Source organism: Miscanthus floridulus, chromosome 7, assembly GCF_019320115.1.
Source record: "Miscanthus floridulus cultivar M001 chromosome 7, ASM1932011v1, whole genome shotgun sequence".
NCBI classification, from domain to species: Eukaryota; Viridiplantae; Streptophyta; class Magnoliopsida; order Poales; family Poaceae; genus Miscanthus; species Miscanthus floridulus.
In genome coordinates, this window is record NC_089586.1 from 102,456,381 (window position 1) to 102,480,997 (window position 24,617).

Sequence of the window (24,617 nt, forward strand, 5' to 3'; positions counted from 1 at the left end):
GACCTGCCCGGTCGGCACCTCTGGTTCTTCCCGTGCGCCGGCCATGGAGATGGCCGGTGGCGAAGACCGGACGGCCAGACCCCAGGTAGGAAGCCCCTTCTCTACCGTCCCCTTTCTCTTTCTAGGGTTAGGGTTTCTTTTCCCGATTCGATTTGTTCGATTCGGTTCATCTCTTTCATTTGATTTCTTTTCTTTTCTATTTGTACCCATACCGAGATCTACTCAATTTAACCTGGATCTAGTACCATTGTTAAAAAAAGAACATGCCCTTAGCCGTAGATCTAGCGCGTACATCTCACTATAAACATGATGAACACACCCTATAACTTTGAACTACTAGATCTAGAAGGAGAGGAAGGGATGGAAAGGGCTGACCGTCTGTGCCTTTAGAGGAGGATCCGCTCGCGTCCGCCATGGAGTCGTGAAGGCAGTGGTGCCGTGTAGTGGTCGTAGGTGACCCGGTCCGGTGGCGGCGGATCGGCGAAGGCAGTGGAGTCCGGTGACGCAGTCCGATGGCGTAGTTCGGTGACGGTGAGGCAGTGGAGCTTTTCGTCACTGGCTGCGCACCCTCTAGATCGGATTAGGGATTTTGGTGGGGAATTGTAGCTCAGTCAACCTCGTACTCAGAGTCGCCGGCCTCCACCTCTATATATTGCGCAGTGTAACAGGGGCTCTCTAGCCATAGTGGGTTGAGCGCCCCTGATCAGGACACGTATCAAAGACCTAACTATACCGTTGGACCAGTTTAGGATCAGACATAATGTAAAGTACAGAACACCGAATCGGCAGTTAGTTGGTCGTTGGGACGGGCCCCATGTGTAGGCTCGACTCGCGGTCGCGGGCAAATCCGATGCCTCGAATTGGTGTCCAACTGTACTGTCCATCCATCAACGACACACGTGGATGCTGTAGGGTTGCTGCTTGCTGGGGGCATTTGTTCGCAAGCACTCTCGCACATGGAATGTTTTCCTTCTCTCTTGACGTTGTGCACTCTGCTGCCTGCTGGCATCCTGTAGGCAGCGTAATCTTCTACTACTTCTTGGTTGATCCGTTGCATGCAGTTTTCAGCTCATTCATATGTTACGCACCCATGAACCTTGCATGGTGTTCGTTCAGAAATGAATCTCGCATGATCACTTGCTAACCGCTGTAATTCTAGCCGGCGGTGAAATCGAACATCGTCGCCACAGCCTGAGAGGTTAGTTTCCATGGGTTGGGTTTACTATTTGCTTCGTGGAACACTATTTGCTTTGCTAAGACACCGGCGTCAGGCGTTCAAGGTCGCCCTGACACCGGCGCCGTGAATGGAGGAATCAGGCGTTCCCGCGTCCCGCCGATATCTCGGCAAATCGGCACCAGCGCCGGGACACGAAGCACTCGTAGCCCCTCACGCTTGAGTCCTAGGTCCCACCAGGGCACCGACAGCATCCACCATACGGTTGTTGATGAACTGACTGACTCGGCCGTTCGTCGCCTCGTCGGTGTGCGGCAGCCGAGAAATCCGGGCCAAAAGTTCTCCCCGTCGTGGCTTCACGCCTTACCGTACTCAGAAGCACTTGTCCTCTCTCTCTCTCTCTGTCTCTCTCTCTAAGCTATTTAGCATACCATACTGATGACCTTGCTATATATATTTATATATATATAGGCATTATTACCAACGGTTTGATTTGTTTTACTTGCTACTTAGGACATTTAACCTTTTTACCATTAATTCAGGGGTCATGCTTAATCCCTCTCACAAAGTGGCAAATTGTCCACTCATCTCCTCATTACGTAATGGCTACATGTTAAATATTGCTAGTTAGGGTAAAGCGGAGTATAACTGAGAACCACGCATAGATAATACACTGGCATCTGAATTTGCACTGCCTCATTGTAGAACCATTGCAAAAAGTTTTTGGAGGGTTTGCAGGGGGCCGGCTGATGGTTTCAGTTTCAGGCATACAGAAATTATGTAAATAAAGTTGACAACTTCAGGCATTTGCTTCTGGAAGCAGCAATATTCTCCGATACCAATTTGTTAGCAGTAGTATAGGCATGGAAGGAGAAATTGGGGACGGGAGGAAGAAGAACAGCAACGGCAATGGCGGGATGGGCGAGACGATGTATGATTAACGGGTGCAGAGTTTGTTACAATATTTTCGATACCCCTTTCTCTCTCTCTCTCAGCTAATATACGCTGTAGCTTACAGGGCCAAGCCCACTCAGTGCACGCAGGCACTTCTCAACACCATTCCGCTCCTGGAACCCGAGCACTGGGCCTCCGGAGACGCGACCTCCTTCTTGGCCCAACAGCCGTTTCCATCTGTGGCCCAGCAGCAGGAGAGTGTGCAACAGTTTGGTATGGCGGCGAGGATGACGAGCTGTGTGGAAGGACCGAGACACGGGAGCTGGCTGCGCAAAAGAATGGGGGACACCGACGTGGAAAGCAAGCGGCGAGGGAGGAGGGCCAGGGTGGGTGGTGGGTGGTGCAGGAGGATGGAATGGTGGAGGAGGGAACCATGGTGGTCGGCGGCATAAGAGCCAACAACAGGTGCAAAGGAGAAGCTAAGTGCTCTTGTGAACGGCGCTCGACCTTCGTGCCTCGACTTGAAGCTGTGTGGACAACCACCTCCGGAGCTGCTCCTCGACCACTCGGACACCTATGGTAATTCGTACGCAAGCGAGCCTCCCTAGCCTTGCACGCGTCTGGCGGTCGGCGCTGTTGTCACCTCGCATTGGCGCACCGCTAGCTAGAGCCTCCTAGGCACAGCCGCACAGGTCGCCAAACCGTGCTCCCATGCGCCGGGCGCCCAGATATGTTGCTCCTCGTCTTCGGCACATTAGCGAGAAGCCCCTTATTTGAACCATCTCCTGTTTATACACTCAACCGACTCCAATCCTCGAGAGAAAGAGTAGCGCCATTCACGGATTCAAAGCTGAACGATCATGAGTTTGCAGTTGCAACAGATTCATAACTCGTGCTATGTAGTTGCTCTATTGATGGGCTGAGCCAAGCTTGGTGGACAAGGGAAAGTGAGTCTTGGTGCCTTTTGCATTCGTTGGCTAGAGACTAGAGAGATAAAACAGAATGCATGCAAAAGGTGGAAAAATAAAGGAAATAATCCCAGCTTTGTCATTGAAGCCAGGTAGGTAAGAGTGATATTGGAAATATAAATTAGAATATGTCTACACAACACCTGGGTGTTACATGCCACCAAAACATCCGATTGGGAACTCAAACAAATCGAGTGTTCCTAATGCATGGAACACTCAACTGTCCTGACCATAGGATCTAGACCAAATGGTTCAAATAAAACTTATAAAAGTAATGGAAAAATATTAAATAAAAAAACAAAAAAAATTAGCCAGATTGTTTATATGGAAGCCAAATTGGAAGATTTCAAAGGGGATACAGAAAAAAAGAAAAACAAAAAAGGATCAGATAATTGTCCGAGTAATTGTGACCATTTTTATTTACGAAGAATCAATTTACATAAATTGAACGTAAAACTTACACCCAAACAAGAATATTAAAATATGGTCCAATAAGATGTAATCTACAAATACTCACTAAGGCCTCGTTTGGCAGGGCTTCTCCACCGGCTTCAGGAGCCGTTTGGAGCCGTTTTCTACCAAACGGGGTAAAGTAAAATAGCTTCACTTGTGAAGCCCCTAAAAACATGCTCTCACAATGATTTGGGATGGGATGAAGCCAAAAAAAATGGCTTCTCCCGGCTCCTCTTCAGGCCCCTAAAAACATGTTCTCACAGGGAAGTTATTGTCAAACGGTTTATCAAAACCGCTTCAGCTCCACCGGTGGAACTGTTTGTGGAGCTAAAGCAAAAAAAAAAATAGCTTCAGTAGTGAAGTGAAGCCCTGCCAAACAGGGCCTAACTTTCTCAACCAGCTGCTCTGGTCCCGCATAGTGCATGCATGGGACCATGGGGGATCTGGAGCCATGCATGCATAAAAGATGGATCGGGCGCCGTGCATGCATGGGTCCAATGGTGGGGTTTAGCTGCTGCTGACCCCAGTGCAGGGCCGGCACCGTGGGTGGCCTGTGGGCTCGGGCGGTTTTAAGGCGCGGAAGCAGCGGTTTCCAACTGAACAACATCGTGCGGATGGCGTCTCCAACATCCGGATATGACGCTAAGAAATCGAGTGCGCGCACGGATAGGAACACCCAAGCACCAGATAGATTTTCTATAAGAATATAAGATTACGTAGTCTGTTCAAGTAGGGGTATTTTAGCCATTACCTGATCTACATACGATAAATGCACGTAATTCATCCGTGTATTTTTAGCCATTACGGATTTGTTGCACAATTCATTCCATAAAAAACAGAGAAATGATTGATTGTTACGTTCTACACTTAACTTGCTATTGTAATTAAGTAGTCAGGGGTATATGATGTGTCATTTGCCGTTGTTTGTTAGTATATATAAAAATAAAACCAAATTGGAGGTGAAAGCCGCTTTTATTTGTTCGTCTAATCGAGTTGGGTGCACTTTGTACCGTTCACGTGCTCGTGCAAATCGATAGTCCTCAGGTGCAAAATTTTTTTGGCACCATATCACTCATGTAATGGTCCGCCCGTCTGAGCACGTATGTGTGGCGATGACGATAAGCCTTTCACTTTTGTTATACTCACAACATATATGCATACTATAGTAAATTTTTTTGAGAATTAGTCATTAATTTAACTTGAGTCAGTCTCCTATCAAATTACCACACGAAATTAATTTTTATTATACTAGAATTTGTTATAGCCCTTGGAATCTATCTAATTTAAGGTTGACAACACAACTAAATTTAACAAAAATAGATAGCTCATTATCATTGGCATAACCATATAACAAATTGAATGTTTCACTGCGACGCACGGACATATTTGCTAATATATTAAAGTCTGAGGCCCAGTAGATGTTCCTCCTCTAACACGGCGTCGGTTACAATTTTCACTTCTTACTTTTATAGATAGCAAACATAGATCCACGACAAAAATTCCTTCAACAAAACAAAGATTACAATTTGGATCTAGAAACTTCACTAGCACCACATTACTCATTTCGTGACCTGACGGGCGAAGCTAGAGCACGGACGACCCGAGTGCACAAATAACACTTAAATGACTTTCAATATACACTGTAATAATAATTTAACATATACAATGACAAAGTAGTAACAGTAGAATACTTGCCAAAATGAGAATCTCGACGCAGAGATTGTTAAATGTTACTAACTCCGTTCCATTTTATCTGGTGCACATGCATATCAAGATTCAAACTTTAAAAACTTTGATCAATAATTAGTCTAATAATTTTTAACTATTATAATATAAACTTTATATGATTAGATTTGTAAGGAATTATACTATCTAATACTTACAAGTTTATAAGCATAAATAATATAATATAAAGCAAATGAATGGTCAAAATATAATTTAGGAGACCATATCATTCTAACTTGTGACAGATAAAATAGAACGGAGGGAGTAATAAATAAATGGCAACAGAATATTTAAGGTCCGCATGTTGTAGTACATCATTAAATTTGCCTAAGACAATGACCTATCAATAAATATAATAAAGGTCTTAATTAGATGATTGAATATTCTTCAAAGGTTGTATATTTATATTGATGACCAAAAAATGATGAAAAAACTGAAAGCAATTCCTTGCCTCCTACTCCTAGTATTTGCGTTCTGCCATTTTCTTCAAGAGATCCACTACAACCTTATTTGTAACTTTCATCATTTTCTCTTTCTCCACATAACAAGTGTGACTATTACTCATGTACTGATCACCCATATGGTTGCGCAACTTTCACAACTTTCATGGCTGAGAAGATCCTCTTGACTGTAGCAGTAGCAACGGGCAATACAAGTACTAGCTTCAAAAGTCTATAATCCAAATGATAGGTAAGATGTTTTCTTATCTTTATCATTTTTGAGAAAGCTCAACAATTGTTTGAATGTTGACAAATCTATCATCTTCTCACATGCCAACAATATAAAGACAAAGCGAGTGTTAAGTTCTCTCGATTCCATTGAATCAAAATCACTTGGATATAATTTAGCTAGGCTTATCAAATTATCCACATTAAACTCTTGAAATGAATCCCTTGGATTAAATTTTACCAAACATAAGAGCAATTAAGTTGTCTTATCGTAGCGACTATCAAGCCAACTCGGAAATGATGCTTGTAGGTAATTCCAGTTTTTTCCCTTGGCATAGTTGGATCAATGTAAGCCTCATCCTGTCATTCATTTCCAACTTGCAAATATCATGTTCACCACGAAAAGCATACTCCATTTCCACAGGCACATTCTCTAGCACTTTCTTGCCTTTACATCCCTGTCTTCTTTTTCCACAAATTCTAGAATTTGATAGTTGTTTTTGTGAGGGAAACTTTAATTGCTGTTTGGAACAAGTTAGCTAAACTTTTAAGATATTTATAGTGAGAACTCCGTCCAACGAGTATCAAAGTAAGCCTACCGGACCCATTTCAGTAGTGATGATGGGTTTCGAACCGACAAATTGTTGAATTAGCATAAGTCTGATTCCATGATGTGTTTAGAACAAATAATATGATAATTGTATAAATATCTGAATTACAAGTCATCCCGATAATCATGCAATAAGTTGCATGTTCCAAGCAAAGAAACGGACGTGTCTGCTAATTATTACTCCCACAATGTTGAGCACAGTACAAGAAGGGGTACTATAGCTGTAGGACATTCCGTAGCGCACAGTACACACGTAGACATATTGACCAATATCTGCTAAAACTAAAAAGAATAAAGTGTGAATATTTTTTGGTGCGACATTTGTTTTGGTTCGTCCGTCTGTCTACGTCAGTGATCCCACGACATCTTCTTGATTGAATATTGACTGTCATGTGATAGAGAAATCATTGTAAAATAGGAAGTAGAAAATTATTGTGCTATCTATATATACATTGCATGTGTAAGGAAAATGGACCCTAAGCCCATTTACTTTGGATTTTGGTGTTTGATGACCAACACAACCAAATTGGACTAATAAATTTGCAAGTGTTTTTTTTGTAGTCCAATAAGGTGCAAGACATGACTTGGACGAAGGCGACGTGATGATCCGATGATCAACACCTTAAGAAAGACCTTAGGAGCACAAGAAAAGACCCAAGATATCAAGCAAAGTCCAAGCATGAAGATATGAACCAAGCCGTACGCAAGATCATGAAGAAACGAGCTTGCAGATGCGACCGGACGCAAGGACCGGACGCTGAAAGCGCGACCGGACGCTGGACCGGTGGCTCGGTAGACAGGCGACCGGACGCAAGGACCGGATGCTGGCGGCAACCGACCGGACGCAGGACAGCAGCGTCCGATCGATTACAGTAAGGTTCTAGAGCGGCACATCTGCGACCGAACGCGTCCGGTGGCAGGCGACCGGACGCTGACCAGTGTCCGATCAGCATATTGCCGGCTCAACGGTCGGGACGACCGGACGCGTCCGGTCAGGACGATTCAGCATCCGGTCAGTAGCAGTTTCGCGGGAATTCGACCCCAACGGCTACTTTCTCAGTGGGGCTTATAAATACAACCCCCAACCGACCATTTGAGTGGTGTGGAGCTGAGAAAACATACCAAGGGTGTTGAAACACCATTTTAGTGATCTTCACTTGCATAGTGCTTAGTGTTTCATCAGGTGATTAGCGTAGGTGCTTTGCGAAGTGCTTAGGTTGATTAGACCACCGCTTATGCGCTTGCTCTAGGTTTAGGCCTAGTGTTTAGTGAGGTTTACATACCTCTTACCACCCGGTGCTTGCGAGCACCATTGTTGTACATCGGAGGGGCTTGAAGTCTTGCGAGATCACACCAACCGCGTTTGTGGTGTGGCCGCCACCGTGTATTGGAGGGAACAAGGCCCGCGGCGTTTCGGCCGAAAGCTTGATAGTGAAGACGGCGGGGAGCATCCGGGAGAGGCTTGCCGGAAGGCACGTCGGAGACCCACTTGCGCGTGGGGAAGGCCCGAGGCTATCCACGGAGTTACCCGACCGGGAGCTTGGCCCTTGCGAGGGATTCCTTGCAAGGGGCTCCAACGAGGACTAGGGGGAAGCTTGCGCACTTCTCGATACCTCGGTAAAAATACCAGAGTTGTCGACGGGAGTTTGCATATCTCTACCTTGCTCTTTAGCTTCCGCATTTATATTGATTACTTTACTACATTTGCGGTAGAGATAGCAACACACTAGTAAAACCGTAGTTGCACATTTAGATAGTTTATCTTTTATATAGGTTTTGCTAAGGTTAGAAAAAGAGACCATAGTTTAGAGTTAGAATTTTTAAGTTGCCTAATTCACCTCCCTCTTAGGCGTCATGGTCTCTTCAATTGGTATCAGAGCCGGTTGGCTCATATTTGGACCTTTGGCTTAACCGCCGTTGAGCCGACGCTATTATAGAGTGGTTGGGATGGATACCGCTAGGCCTCCTCAATTTGATGGCACTAACTTCCTCTACTATAGGGCTAGAATGGCTTGCCACCTTGAGGCGGTTGATTTAGGTGTATGGAGAGTCACTCGTGACGGGATGAAACCCATTAAGAATCCTGAAAAGCCCACAAAGAGTGACGAAAAAGAAATGCATTTTAATGCTAGAGCTAAGAATTGCTTGTTTGAATCATTTAGCATGGATGTGTTTAACCAAGTATTCACCTTAAATATGGTACATGAAATTTGGTTAAAACTCCAAGAGCTCCATAACGGCATAAGTAATGTCCGTGAGCAAAAACATTGTCTAGCTAAGCAAAACTATGATTCCTTTGCTATGAATGATGATGAGCTTGTTCGTGATATGTATTCTCGATTGAATCTAATTATCAATGAGCTCCATTCAATAGGATTATTAAAGCTAGATGATGCGGACATCATGAGGAAGATCATCTCCGTTCTACCACAAAAGAAATATGCAAGCATCATCACCATTCTTCACAACATGGAGAACTTGAGCACCATGACCACGGGCATTGTCATTAGCAAGCTAGTGGTATTTGAAATGTCACGTAAGATGGGTCAAGGAGAAGCATCTTCATCAAGCAAAGGCAAAGCTCTCGCTTGTAGCGAGAAGAAAAAGATGAAGGGCAAGAAAGTTGAGTCAAGCTCAAGCTCAAGCTCCTCAAGTGAAGAAGAAGATGAGGAGGAGGATGATGATGATGAACAAGAATCAAGTGATGATGATCAATCTTCCTCCTCCACCTCCGACCTTGGTGAAGAATCAATCAAACTTATCAAAAAGGTAGAGAAGATGATCGTAAGGCTCAATGTCAAGGGTGTGCCCATCCAAATTCAAGATCTCATTTTCACTAATCAAAGAAACGAGCAAAGAAAGAGAGGATGCTAGGGATGCGACGAGTTGGGGCACTTTGTGAAAGTTTGTCCAAACAAGCCCACACCCAAGACAAAGAAGAAGACATGCAAGAACAAAGCCCTCACATCAATAAGGTCATAGGATGATTCTTCAGGTGAAGAAGATCATCATAAGAGGCGAGGGCGCAAGCACTCATCATCAAGCTCTTCTCGTGTGTGCCTTATGGCACGAGGTAATGAAAGCTCATCCTCTAGTGAGAGCGATAGTGATGATGATTTGCCTTCTTATAATACAATTATGCAACAAAATCTTAAATATGCTAAAGTTTGCACTAGTCAACAAAAGAAGCTCAAAAATTTAAAAGAAGAGCTAGGTAGTTCACAAGAAGCATACAAAAATTTGCTTAAACAATATGAAAACTTTGCAAATCTCAATATTGAACTATCTACTAAAATTGAGCAACTTGAGGCTAGTGCAACAACAAATGCATGCACAATCAATGATGAGCAACTTTTAAAGAAAAATGAAAAATTAAAAGAAAAGTTAGCTAGCTCACAAGAAGCATATAATAGTTTGCTTGCTAAAATGGAAACCATGTGCAAACATTGTGATGAGCAAACTAATAAAGTTGCTAATCTTGAAGCCGTTAGCAGAAACCCCACCAAGGCATCTAAAAAGAAAAGTTCTATCTTTAACATGTCTAAAAAGGATGCCTCTACTTCTTGTAATGATTTATGTTTAGACTCACCTTTGTGCAACCAAGTTTGTGTTGAGAAAGTTATTGTAGATACATGCACACAAGAGGTTGCAAAGGAGAATGAGCAACTTAAGCAAGAAGTAGCTCGCCTCACCAAGGACTTGACTCAAGTAAAAGGCAAGGTGAAGCAAACCCAACTTTATCAAGATAACACCGTCAAGGGAGTGAAGAAGCTTGATGAAGGATAAACCATGGTTTGTTATGTATGCCACAAGGAAGGTCACAAGTCCTATGAGTACAAGATGAAGAATGGGGGAGGAGCAAAGAAGAAGGAGAAAAAGCAAACAAGCAAGCTCTCCAACACCTACACCAACAAGGTGGACAAGAAGGCCTCCACACCTTATCTCTTGAAGAAGAAGAAAAATGACAAGGTGGTGGCCATCAAGGTGAACAAGCAAGCCAACAATGGGGTCAAACGCTTTTGGGTGCTAAAGGAAATCATTTCTAACATGAAGAGCACCAAGAAGGTTTAGATTCCGAAAGGGAAGTAAGAAGTCCGTTGAAAATCGGGGAATTTGGAGACTTGGCAAAGTTTGGGTGCATTACATGGGGTGCATCATGATGGACAAAATCATTGCCAAGTAGGTTAGTGAATACTATGGACCCGAATTCCCCTTCCCATGTTAGGTAACTAGATGTCATTCCTTTCAATTAGCATTTATTTCAATTGGTATTGTCTTTCAATGGGTATACTCTTAAAGCATCTAGTTATCTTTATGCCTAATGTTGCATTTACATGCTTAAATACTTTGTCATGCATTCAATAGGTATATCATATGGTAGGCTTGCTCGGTTTCATTATCAATCCTTGGAGCAAACCTACATGGTTTAAAATTGTTTAGGAGCACGTCACATAGCTTGTTTTACAATTAATTATCTAATATGTGCCATAGTCCAAATTGTAGATAATCTCTCCCAAATATCATCCTTCAAGTGGTATTTTGATACTTAAATCAATATGCACAATTTTTACAAGTATTCAACACTTGTGTGTACAAATTTAGGGGGAGCTTAATCTACAACTTGGATACTTTGAGACTAACACTTGTTCGAATGGTATCATTTTTTTAAAAAAAAACCTATCACATGTGTAGTAGTCTCATTGTAAGAAAATTGGAGTCCCCGGAGTTAAGCATCATTCTTCAATTGGCATCATCATGTTGTTTACATTTCATATTTATATGCTTTCTTCATGCATTATATAGATTAAACTCTCTTGTGCAATAAATTGCTAATTATGCATATGCTTTGCTTTCTACCATATGTATGCATACATTTAGGGGGAGCTTAGTCTATATAATGTGAGAGTCAAATTTTGTGATCCATTTCATTCTATACACAAAAGATCACGAAATTTGACCCTCCCTTGTGCTACTAAAGTCTTCCTTTTTGGTGTTTGATGCCAAAGGGGGAGAATTTGAAGGACCAAAGGCAAGTATTTAATTACAAGTAGTAATGGTCCAAGAAAGGGAGGAAAGTGAATTATGGATTAGTCTAAGTAATGAAAGACTTTTCAGAACACTAGGCTTTAATCCATAATATCACATAGGGACATTTTCAAGGGCAAGACAAGCTTTTAAGTAAAGTTTCAATTAGTATCTCTCAAATTAGTATCATATAAATTTGCCCTTTGCATTGTAACCTAGCAAGTAGGTAGTTTTTAACTTCCAAATTCTAATTATTTGCTTGCTTTGGTCGTGTTGGCATCAATCACCAAAAAGGGGAGATTGTAAGGAAAATGGACCCTAAGCTCATTTACTTTGGATTTTGGTGTTTGATGACCAACACAACTAAATTGGACTAATAAATTTGCAAGTTTTTGTTTTGTAGTCCAACAAGGTGCAAGACATGACTTGGACGAAGGCGACGTGATGATCCGATAATCAACACCTTAAGAAAAACCTTAGGAGCACAAGAAAAGACCCAAGATATCAAGCAAAGTCCAAGCATGAAGATAGGAACCAAGCCATACGCAAGATCATGAAGAAATGAGCTTGTAGATGCGACCGGACGCAAGGACCGGACGCTGGAAGCGCAACCGGACGCTGGACCGGTGGCTCGGCAGACAGGCGACCGGACTCAGGGACCGAATGCTGGCGGCAACCGATCGGACGCAGGACAGCAGCGTCCGATCGATTACAGTAAGGTTCTAGAGCGGCACATCTGCGACCGGACGCGTCCGGTGGCAGGCGACCGAACGCTGGCCAGCGTCCGATCAGCATATTGCTGGCTCAACGGTCGGGACGACCGGACACGTCCGGTCAGGATGATTCAGCGTCCGGTCAGTAGCAGTTTCACGGGAATTCGACCCCAATGGCTACTTTCTCAGTGGGGCTTATAAATACAACTCCTAACCGGCCATTTGAGTGGTGTAGAGTTGAGGAAACATACCAAGGGTGTTGAAACACCATTTTAGTGATCTCCACTTGCATAGTGCTTAGTGTTTCATCAGGTGATTAGCGTAGGTGCTTTGCGAAGTGCTTAGGTTGATTAGACCACCGCTTATGCGCTTGCTCTAGGTTTAGGCCTAGTGTTTAGTGAGGTTTACATACCTCTTACCACCCGGTGCTTGCGAGCACCATTGTTGTACATCGGAGGGGCTTGAAGTCTTGCGAGATCACACCAACCGCGTTTGTGGTGTGGCCGCCACCGTGTATTGAAGGGAACAAGGCCCGCGGCGTTTTGGCCGGAAGCTTGATAGTAAAGACGGCGGGGAGCATCCGGGAGAGGCTTGCCGGAAGGCACTTCGAAGACCCACTTGCGCGTGGGGAAGGCCCGAGGCTATCCATGGAGTTACCCGATCGGGAGCTTGGCCCTTGCGAGGGATTCCTTGCAAGGGGCTCTAACGAGGACTAGGGGGAAGCTTACGCGCTTCTCGATACCTCGGTAAAAATACCGGAGTCGTCGACGGGAGTTTACATATCTCTACCTTGCTCTTTAGCTTCCGCATTTACATTGATTACTTTACTACATTTGCGGTAGAGATAGCAACACACTAGCAAAATCGTAGTTGCACATTTAGATAGTTTATCTTTTGCATAGGTTTTGCTAAGGTTAGAAAAAGAGGCCATAGTTTAGAGTTAAAATTTTTAAGTTGCCTAATTCACCCCTCCTCTTAGGCGTCACGGTCCCTTCATCATGTTTGCATGCACCAGCATACATTGCAACGAGCAAAAGGAAAGAGAATTAACACAGAAGGAAAGAGAATTAAGACAAAAGGAACATCTTTGTATTTCTGAGAACCTTGCCAAATCTATCTACATTTAATTACTTTCTCTCTTTGCATTTGCAAAAGGGACAACTTTTTCCTCATTTCATTTGGTTTAACGCTCACGTGTTCAATCTGCCTCGGTCTCCTCCCTGCTCGTCGCTCCCCTTGCGATCGTGGCATCGCTCCCCTCCCCTTCGTGACTCCCCGCTTGGCCGTGCTGCACGCCTTCGACCACCGTGAGGCGGCACGGCGTCCACGGTGTTGGAGGGCCGGATCGGGGGCACCGTGGTGCTGGTGAAGAAGGACGCGCTCTTATATTGTACAAATAATATCTCATTAATGCCATATTTGTTGCTGTTCCTAGGTATTTTTAAATGGTTTATTAGACTCTACACGGAGATGTTGTATATACACTTGTGTGATGGCATAATAAAAATTGAACATGTGTTATATTATTGTTATAAAAATAACACTTTCAGTGTTTTGTTCATAATATTTCATTTTGTAACCATTCATAACTATTACATGTGTATGTTCTCAAAACCATGAGTTTTGTCGATTTTCTCCACTTTTCTCATGTGCCAATGTGGGATCAACCGAATTAGCACCTGCATAATTACAAACATAAATTACTTATAAAATCAACGAAGCAAGTTAGCGATAATAGTGAACAATAGTGCTAAACAACACCGTACCAGTGGTTGTGGGATGGCACGATCGTAGTGGCGTTGGTTCCACGCATTCACGAGGATAGCTCCTTTGTATTTTCCATTGTTGCACCAGGGTCATTAGTTTGTGAGCACGAAAGAAATGGATATCGGAGATTTCTTCCTGCCAATATAAAACATTATCTTAGCCGCATCACGGAAAGGTCTATAAAGTAGAGCTTGTGAGCCTACGATGCCGCGCACTCCGTGACTGTGTTAAATTCATAAACTTTGTTTTTTGGATTAAATGTCACTTTAACGTTGGTATTTAATTTTTATAGTATTATTATCTTATCGTGCGATCCGTGTGTTTTTAGTAGCGCATGAGCACAGTAATGCACAAAAGAGCAGCTCCCACAACGGCGACGGCCATCAATATTCTTTTGGGTGTTCTATTCGATCCCCAATATTGGATCGGAGAAAAATTCTAAGAAACCTGCTTAGCCTCCGGGTCCAGCCAGGATGTGCCGTTACCGTTAGTACTAACTATACACATGTTGACCTGCACAAGATTTGCTCGCGCAGAACGGCGGGGGCCAGCGCAACTCTCGGTCGCGCACGTCCGCGTAAGGTCGATGGGATCGCGCGGCCTTGGCGCGCAACTCGTAGTTGATGCTGACACTGTACGGCCCGTCCATTCAGGGACCCACGATTAAAGCCGCTCGCCATGCACGGGCTATGTTTAGCAATGGCCCGCGGTGCAGGTGTATAAAGTAGAAGCAGCGCCCGCTTCTCATCATCTTCACTTTAATGCCTCCTCTCAGCTCAGCTGCATGCATCATGGCGATGTCCACAAGCAAGTCGTGATCGATCGATCATGGCGATGGTTATGGAGAACCAGCAGCCGCTGGCGCCGATGCCGGCGGTCCCGGCGCCGCCCCTGCCTCCTCCGCCGCTGCCGCCACCTCCGCAAGCGTACAAGCACCGCTGCAAGGTGTGCAAGAAGGGGTTCATGTGCGGGCGCGCGCTCGGCGGCCACATGCGAGCGCACGGCGTTACCGACGACGGGCTCAGCGCCGCCGACGCGCTCGACGACGACGACGACGATGACGACTCCGTCCCCTGCGGCGGCGGTGCATGGAACACTTCGGAGGCGGCGGGTGGCACGGCGGCGGCGACGACGAAGCGCATGTACTCGCTCCGCACCAACGCGGGCCGGCATAAGAATTGCAGGGTGTGCGAGAACTGTGGCAAGGAGTTCACGTCGTGGAAATCGTTGCTGGATCACGGCAGGTGCAACTACGATCGGGACAAGGACGACATCAACATCGCCGGCGCTGACATCGACGGCGAAGATGAGGAGGACGTAGCATTGGCGGCCGGCGGTTGGTCGAAAGGGAAACGTACACGCCGGACCAAGGTGATCGTTGTGGACAACGGTTCACAAATTGATGAGCCGCTGCTGGTGCCGACCAATTCAAGGGAGGAGGAGGACCTCGCCAACTGCCTCGTCATGCTGGCATCATCGCGTGGCGGCATGCAGCCGCAAGCCATTGTCGACGTCCACCAGCAATCGCACGCATCGACGAGCAAGGACAAGCGCGCATCGGCGAGCAAGGATGAGCAGAGATTCCTTGTGCCGCCACAACCAATCTCTATGCTACCACCACAGTTCAAGTTTCTGGCGCCACCACAAGTGGTGCCGTCGCCGGTCGTGTCTCGTGGCTTATTTGAGTGCAAGGCGTGCAAGAAGGTGTTCACGTCTCACCAGGCTCTCGGCGGCCACCGAGCCAGCCACAAAAAGGTCAAAGGGTGCTTTGCGGCCAAGCTAGAGGAGAGCAGCCACAACGACTCCCCGCAACCCAGCGCAGCGTCTTCCAATGGCAACGTCAAGGTCGTGGTTGAAGCCATCCCCGCCATCGTCGACGCCACAGAATCGAATGGTGTCGATGGCAAATCGGAAGTCAACATGCTAAATGCTAGGACCACCGCGGTTGTCGCGGCCACCTCTGCACCAGAAATGGCTAATATCATGCAGGTCGACGAGGCGCCCTCATCCTCCACCGTTTCACCCTTCAAGAAGAAGGGGAAGGTGCACGAGTGCTCCATCTGCCACCGCGTCTTCATGTCGGGGCAAGCGCTCGGCGGCCACAAGCGGTGCCACTGGCTCACGACGGGGGCCGGGGACCCGACGGCGGTCGCCAAGCTGCCCTTCATTACTCAAGATCACGTCATGCACGCCGCCATGTGCCAGCAGCTCACCCTCGGTCCCCCGGTGTATGGAACGTCCGATTCGTGTCTTGACCTCAACGTGCCCATGAATCAATCTGCAGATCCAGCCGCCACGAGACAAGCAGCCGGGATCAACGAAAGCATGCTGAGCCTCAATGCACCGGCGTCGCTGTACATGCACTCATGGGCGGGACATACCAACGCGAGCAACATGCACAACACGGCGGCGACAAGTGGTCACTACGACTTGCCGGAAGCCACAGCCGCCACCGAGGATGAAGCGGATAGTACGAGTGCCAAGCGAGCCAAGATCAGTGACCTCAAGGACATGAACATGGCTGGGGAGACCTCGCCGTGGCTGCAAGTTGGCATTGCCCTACCGTCCGAGACCAGCGAGAGACTGCTCAAGCCTAAAGGCTAGAATATATTATACATTTATATTGGAAGCACTTACTTATATATATACTATATATAGTTTCATATATGAATATTTAATCGGCAAGTATATGTATATATAATGTAGTTATTAGGGAATCGATCTACCTGAATGGTATTCCAACCTTCAGGGAACGCATTGCTAGGGGGACAGTAAATAGGCTAGAATGCTTGTTACCTGCAGAAGGCTTCTTCCTTACTGTACGATTCATTGAGGAGCCTTGGATAGTTTCCCATCCCCCCCCCCCCCCCCCCCCCCACCCCCCCACCCCAACCCACCATTTTGCTGTATGTTATATTTGTGTTGTTTTCATTTTTGTTTATCTTCGGCAGTTCCAAAATAAAAGCATATGTGTAAAATGATTTTCCTGCTGTTTTCAGTTTGGGTTATCTATATGATTATCTCCTTATTAGTCTCTGTACGCACTACTAGCAAATGTGTCTGCGCGTTGCAACACTACTTAATATGTCTTGACAATCCTTGTACGCGAGTCGTTCTAACTCGCATGTGCATGGGTGTGAGTCGTTCTAACTCGCATGTGCATGGGTGTGAGTCTAGGTCGCATACGGTACAGGACATGGAGGGCACATAGGTATTTTGGAAAGTAAAAAATATATAACATGGTTGAAAAATCCCTTCGCTCTTATGCCCATGAGTTGCAACGAAAAAACAATCAAACATTCATAGAAAACGACAGGAATGCTACATATCTTTTATGTTTTATCCTTTCTATAAAATTTAAAAGTTATAACTTATTTTATGATGATCATGGCATCTATAATATAAGATAATGCTAGTAATAACATGAAAGGGTCGTATTAAGCCTCGAATTAAGATTTGATATTTTTTCCCATTGCAAAGTACAGAAATATTTACTCGTAAATATATTATAACATTAGTTTCATATAATATAAATGTTTGATTAGTTGATCCATGTTTTAATTTATATCTATAGCTATACTTATTAAATTTCTCTATTATTTTTTTGACCTACCAATTAATTCTATCTGGCCCAACCGTACGGTCTACTCGTGTGGTAGAACCGTCCGAGATAACACGCTTTCGGAGGTGCTCGTCTTTCACTAGACACTAAGCACACCGAAAGTTAGCTACATCGGACAGTTTCGTCGAACCCACCCTAAGGGAGAACTCAAAACAATCAACGTTTTACATCCAGAATCCAATAATGAGTACGAGCTTATAATACTTAGTCCATTTCACACAACAAGAGTTCTTAGAAATTATTTATTACAATACCAGAGTTCAGATTGCGATAATTAAACATCGGAATGCAAATAAACATATAGCGGAAACGATACAAGGATCCGTCTGTGCCCACCAAAAGAATCCTCCACACAAGAGCTACTCATCAAGCTGCACCTGTAACAGGGGTAAAATAAACCCTGAGTACATAATGTACTTGCAAGGCTTACCCGACTAGTGAGAATAGTTTCCCGACTCCAAGGAGTATGATAGGCAATATGGGTTTGATGTTTTTTTGTTTGCAAAAAGCATTACTAGGAGTACGTCCTTAAGATCAAATTTTATTAGCAATCATGATTACTTCATTAACTAACAATTCTAAGTAAACACATGTTCTACTTTCAAGCAAGGGTTGAGCAATCAGAACCATTTTACCATCTTTCATCTTTTCAGTTCTTACTACGGTGCTAGACCATAGCCAAGTTGTATCGTCTCACGAGAACAGCGATTCACGAACCAATGCATCACAGCTGGGTCCCCCAAAACACATGCCCTGTTTGTACCCCAGACACAAACAAGACCAACTGATTCCACTCTGTCACGGGGGATAGGTCCCCGTTCAAACTTTAGACTCCAAGCCCCCACACTTGAGACCCGATCTTAATATGGTGCTTAGACCTTCACCTTTCTCCGGCTCTAATCGGTCGGTCCAGAAAGAGCCGGAACCCACGACAAGAGCGTAATGAGCCTTTTTGCTCTCATAAGCAAGTATATACTTAGGATAATAAGTCTGTGACTTGACTACCATCCACAGCAATGAACGGTCCTTAATCGACACAAACAGATAAAACAGTGTAACCAAGCTAAGCCCTGTTGGCCGCTGGACACAACATGTTACACCCACCAATACCCATACCATATCCCTGCCCGGTCTCTATTTTTCCTTTCGTCATTTTATCATGAGAGGAAATATAATAATCACTTATTGTGAGTAACGCCAGGTTACTCACGCTACCAAAAACCTAAACAGAGCAGCTATTCGAACCTGCGCTAGTAAGACTCTTAGGACATATATATTTATGCATGTGGTTTCCATAAAATTCCTGTAACGTAATGCACATAACATATATAAACAATGATTATAAAAAATAAGGAGTTATGCACCGGGGTTTGCCTTGGACAGGCGCGGTGTCAGCTGAGTCAGTCAGTGGCGGCTCTAGGACCTCATCTTGCACGAGAATCTCCTCCTCGTACTCCTCGATGATCTCTTCAAACTCGCGATCGCCGGTTGTCACTATCTCCATCAACTCGTTCTCTATATGCATGCGATGATGATACAACACTTAGTATTTATGCAACAACGACTCTTAAAATAAGAATACGCATACTAAGCCACTAAGCTAGCTCTAATGACTAAGATACTAAGCTAACTATCATTTTCATCAAGCAAGGTGTTGGATTCAACTAACAAACATCTAAGTTTACAAATTAAGGATATATCTTTATTTCTACTAATTATTTAATGTATATTGAAACAAAGAGCATTAACTATCCTAATGTTTAGTCTATTCTAAAGCTACAAAAAGTACAGTGAGCACATAATAATACCATGAAGCTACTATAAAATTTTCAGGACTAAAGCTATCACCAATTTACCACAAAAATTCCTATAATAATTAACTTAATAATATTAAGCACTCTCAAATGATTTAATAGCTCCTGGTATCAACATGTATATATATGACCTAAATACACTAACAGATAGAGCACAATTTTAGGAAGCTAACAAAATTTATTTCACAATTTTTAGACACATACATGATTTTATATGATTTATCAACGATCAGCTCAAAAATTATATTAGAAAACTATTTCTAATTCCTTAGGAAACGAAAAATGAAACCTCCCGCGCGACATGGCGCGCGCGCAGCGGCCCACGCGTGAAACAGCCCGCGGCTGGGGGAATCCTGCGCGCTGGCATTTTTACAAAATAGACCCCGTACTTCTCCCAAATTACAACTAAGTCCTAACGCTATTTCTCCCTCTCTCAAACCTTCTCACTTAACCCCTAGCTTTCTTGGAATTCTCCCGCGCACACCCCCGGCAACTCAGTGCACAGCAGCGCCGCGAGCGGCGGCACAGAGCGTCTACGTCGGCCACCTAGGACCTACGCGGGCCCACCTAACGGGTCGATCATCATCTCCGATCTTGGTGGCTACGCTAAGTGATGGCGAGGGGCGGAGGGACATGCTGGAGCGAGCTGCAGCGACGTGCGACCATCCGTGACGACGGCGCAGCTGCCCCGATGATCTAGAGCTCCTAAGAACTTAAGTGGCTAGCGAGAAAGCATTAGTAGACTACCGTGGACCTAGCCGAGGTGAGTGTTGGGGCGGAGGATGACTGAAGAAGGCTGGCCACGTGCGGCCGAGCCATGTGGCGACGCACCGCGGTGGTACGGTTGCGTCAGCAACGACGGGGAGACAGTAGCGGTTCCACTGACGTGCGCAAGGTGGAGAGGGAGGCAAGACGAAGCTAGTGGTGCATGTGAATTGGTTCGAAAGGGACGGTAGGAGAGCTGCCCACATCCACGGCCGGACATGGCCTTATCGGTATGGCAGCGGGGAAACTCTAAAATTGAAGCTTGGCCGTGCGCGCTTCAAGGTTGGGTGGGGTCGGGCAGCGAGAGGACATGATGATGAAGCTGTGGATGCGATGAATTGAATGGAGGTGATCGTTCGCTGGGTAATTTGATGGTGTGGCTCGACAGCGGCAGCAGAGGGATAAAGAGAGAGACGGGGCGTGACAGGTGGGCTCGGCTCGTCCTTGCCTTGGTGGGATGCGGTCGGCGTGATCATGGAGGCCCACGCGTAGGCGCTAGCAGACAGGCGCGCATGTTTGCGATCGATGGGGCCCGCGCACCACAGTGCCATTAATGACAAGGCGACGACGAGCCCTACCACGTGCGCGCGTCAGAGGCGGCATCACACTGGCCCGGCAGCGGCGCTGAGATGTAGAGTGAGGTACGGAACATGACGGCGAGGCGATGGCACTGACATCGGCTGCGGCGCGGCGCGAGGCGAGTCGCAGTGTGGCAGCGTGGCGGGGCCAACGGCAGCATCGCCCCGCTGCGCAAGCAACAGCAATGGCTCTACGCGCCAGGAGTCAGCGGCGGCCAGGCCAGAGCCAGGGCAGAGCAGCCGTGGCCGGCCACGTGTAGCAGCGCACGTGCGCGTGGGACAGCCAGCATGGCGGTGCCGAACGCCCAAGCGTGGTGACCGCACCCACGCGGCCAACCAGCCCGAAACCGTGTCGTGCATGAATTTTAAAGTGCCCAAAACAACTAAACGGTTGTTTCAAGAGTCAAACCATCTTCACCATGCTCAAGATGGCATATGAGACCACCAAGTCGAGCTATAACATTACATCACCCCTTAACCCAATCTCTCAAAATAATTTGCTAAATATAGCAATGTCTAGCTGTTGACAAACTTGAAAATTTTCTAAGTTTTTAAGCTGAACTTGATTTCAATTTGTAATTTCTAGGCTAAAAGAAATATTAGCTAGTAATATTATTTTTCGACAGCAAGTATTTCACTGTCATCTACAAAGTTTGTACTTCAAACTTTATTTAAGTAACACACATGTTCTATAATATTTTTCTTAATAAAAATTGGTTTTCAACCCTACTTTACATGAGCTATTGAATCAACTTTTATTTAGCATTTTTATTAATCATTTTAAGTTATAAAAAATTTATATACACATTCTGTAATATGTATTAATATATAAACATAATACTAAATGATTTAGGATGTAACTAACACTCGCTCCACCTCACTCGCTTTCAACATGCACGGTTGCACGTCTCGCTCGCCTGCTCCTTATGACGCAGCTTTTCCGCTCCGGTAGCTAAGGATCTCGGCGCAGGACAACGTCGTACCGAAGGCGGCGCATGGGCTACAGCGCCGACGGAGTTAGCGGCGGAGCAGAGGGAATGGTCAATGGTTCGATGGCATAATGATACATTATTTATTATTTATTTTTTATGTTTGTATGAGAAAAAGAAATTAAAACAGGAGGCAAAACAAACCCGACCAAACAGATGAGATGATTCTTGTTTTTTGTTTGGTTGGAGAGATGAAATGGGATGGAACAATCCTATCTCATGTTTGGGATTGAGGGTGAGATTGGAACGGTTGCCCTCTCAGTTTGTTTGCTCAAATTACCTCTCAGTTTGTTTGCTCAAATTATCATGTTTGCTCAAATGGGAACGGTTGACCTCCCATTTTGGTTCAAGTTCCACGATCCTGGGCATTGGCCCGATTTGCTTGTCCGTTTCTTCCTGATGGTGTCACTGGACGTGGGCCCTGCCTTATCTTCTTTCATCTAAATTCCATCGTTGGACGCTCGCACTGCCTGTAGGCACAGCGGCCGCGGACGCATCACCGATGCTCGCGTCTAGCGTGAGCGATAGTGCCGCCGACGCAGGAAGTCATGGTGAACTCGAGAGTCGAAACACCACGATGAAGTCATCATATAGGTGATTGTTGAATGATGATTCTTCTCAGCTGCGTCAAGAAAAAAGCAACCGGCACTTAAACTAAGTGGACTTGAACTAATTGCGCTTAGGGCAGTCCCAATAGAAAAACCACGACAGTTTCAATAGTATAGGATACCATACCAAGAAACTGTCTTCCCCATTGCATGACATTGTACCACAGCCAACAATTAACGTCGGACAATGATCGCTAAAACATAGTATTAACAACCAGCCCACTTGCGCACAGTAAAATTTGTGTGGCCCACATGTCATAATATCATCCAAAACTCTATCTCTAGCACCACCTAAGCGACCGATTTAAAGTCGCTACATATTAACTGTGGTACAGTGTGATTTTGTACAAGAGTCTGAATAAAAATTTGCCCAATCACTTAGTGTGTTCCAATCTCCCATCTTCGGATCCTCTGCGCATTTGGCTTTTCTTTCTTTTCTCTCTCGTCCGACCTGCCCCTTTCGATGTCTAGCGGTGGCTCGCCGTCGCCGGGGAGCTGCTGGCGGCAGAGCGCCTCGAAGCAGCAGAAGCCGACGGGGACAACTAGCTAGCACGGATACAACTAGCTAGCAGTGGAACGTTTGGCTGCTAGCTAGCACGGAAACAACTAGCCACGCCACGCCGAGCTCTGGTCGAGTTCATCCATCACCACTGGAAGGATCGTTTGGCTGCTCATCATCCAAGGTGCACGGCCTTCCTCCTACGTGTCCACGGTCGACTCAGCGGCGTCCGCGGCGGCACCACCGCGGCAGTGGAGCCGGGGCGGACGGCGAGCGCTGGACGCCGGGAGGGCGAGGCGGACGGCGCTGGGTGGCCTCGCGCGAGATCCGCGTACGGCGACCAGCCGAGTGAGCTCTGCGCCTCGTCCATGTGCTGGGCCGCCTCTCGTCCATGGCGTGAGCATGCGCGGACCCGCGAGCAGGCGAGCTCTATAGCATCGTGCGGCACCATCGGGAGGGCGGCGCGGCACCATCGGGCAGCTTCGTGGAGCAGGAGATCCGAGCGAAGAAGCAGGAAACGACCTGTTTCTCCCCAACGCAGATCACGCCGTTTCCTCGCGCATTGGCACGCGCGAGTGCGCGACGACTTCGTTTCAGATTGTCTCCGACCACCGCGATCATATACAAGATCTATTCGTTTTTTTAGTTACAGGTAAAGGATTCTAAGATCCAAAAGATAACTCTTCCTGCAAACGAGTCTTCTCAGATTTCGGTTATTCATCTCTTGACACCTAAAATGAATGTTCCATATAAATACTCTGTTTAAGGCTACATATATTGTGTTGAAGATCTATTTTGAATTTGGGTTTTGTAATAGGTCTTCAGTTAGAGGGCAGTCCTAAAGGGCAATTAATTGTGATTTCTATCTGTATTAAATGGCCTATTAACTAAGCAAAATACTGACATGTCAGCTTGATTAAATTGGAAAGAGAGAGAATAGAGGAAACCGTTTTCTCTTGGAGAAACGACGTCTCCGCTTGAACCGATGCACAAAGAAACGACGGTTTTGGCGTTGGGAGGAAATATAGTTGGTCATGCAGCTCGAGGCATGACGGCACGGCATGAAGCCCGTTTTTTTAGCCCGACACGAGCACGGCACGGCCCGGTAACATGCGGCCTCGGGCTGGCCCGGCCCGAGGGAGCAGGTCGTGCCTAGGCCGCTGCTTAGGCCCGTGGGCTGGCACGGCACGGCTCCGACTGCGTCAGCCGGCCTGGCAGCGGCCCGGCCACCCTCCCCCTCCTCACTCCACTTCCCCTCCCCGTGGCCCAGCTGGCCGGCACACCGTCCCCCGAACCCTAAGTCCCTAACTCCCTTCCCCTCCCCCTCCCCGCGCAGCATTCCCCTTCTCTTTGTCTCGCGCGGCCGCACCCGCACCCCTCCTCTCCCCCACGCCGTCGCTCACCTCCTCTCCCCCACGCTGTCGCGCACCCGCACCCCCTCCTCCTCGCGCACAAGCTGCAGAACGCCACGACGGCCATCCGCGACCTGCCTCGGGCTCCTCTCCTCCCGTCCCTCCACGAGGCCGCGCCTTGGGTGCGAGCGCGGCGTGCTCGAGCTCCTGCTTCCCCGCGGCTCGCCGAATCCCCTCCATCCCCTTCTCTTCTCGTGGGATCCAAATCCAACGTTGAGCGCCGACATCGCCTCCCGCAGTCCCGCTTGGGCCGCCGCGGGAACGAGCGCGCTGGCCCCAAGCTCCGCCCCGACGCCAGATCCGGCCACGAGCTCCGCCCCGACGCCACGATCT

General features: G+C 46.4%; 1 protein-coding gene across 1 annotated transcript; it reads left to right on the forward strand.

Annotated features, from left to right (window-relative positions):
- Nucleotides 1–14,752: 14,752 nt before the first annotated feature.
- Nucleotides 14,753–17,031, forward strand: LOC136464033 (uncharacterized). Its single transcript, XM_066463003.1, has one exon. The coding sequence runs from the start codon at nt 14,826–14,828 to the stop codon at nt 16,599–16,601; it is 1,776 nt and encodes a 591-aa protein (XP_066319100.1). The 5' UTR covers nt 14,753–14,825; the 3' UTR covers nt 16,602–17,031.
- The last annotated feature ends 7,586 nt before the right edge of the window (nt 17,032–24,617 follow it).

What these genes read in the sequence shown, in the direction of transcription:
- LOC136464033 (XM_066463003.1), top strand. Translation starts at nt 14,826, where the DNA reads ATGGCGATGGTTATGGAGAACCAGCAGCCGCTGGCGCCGATGCCGGCG.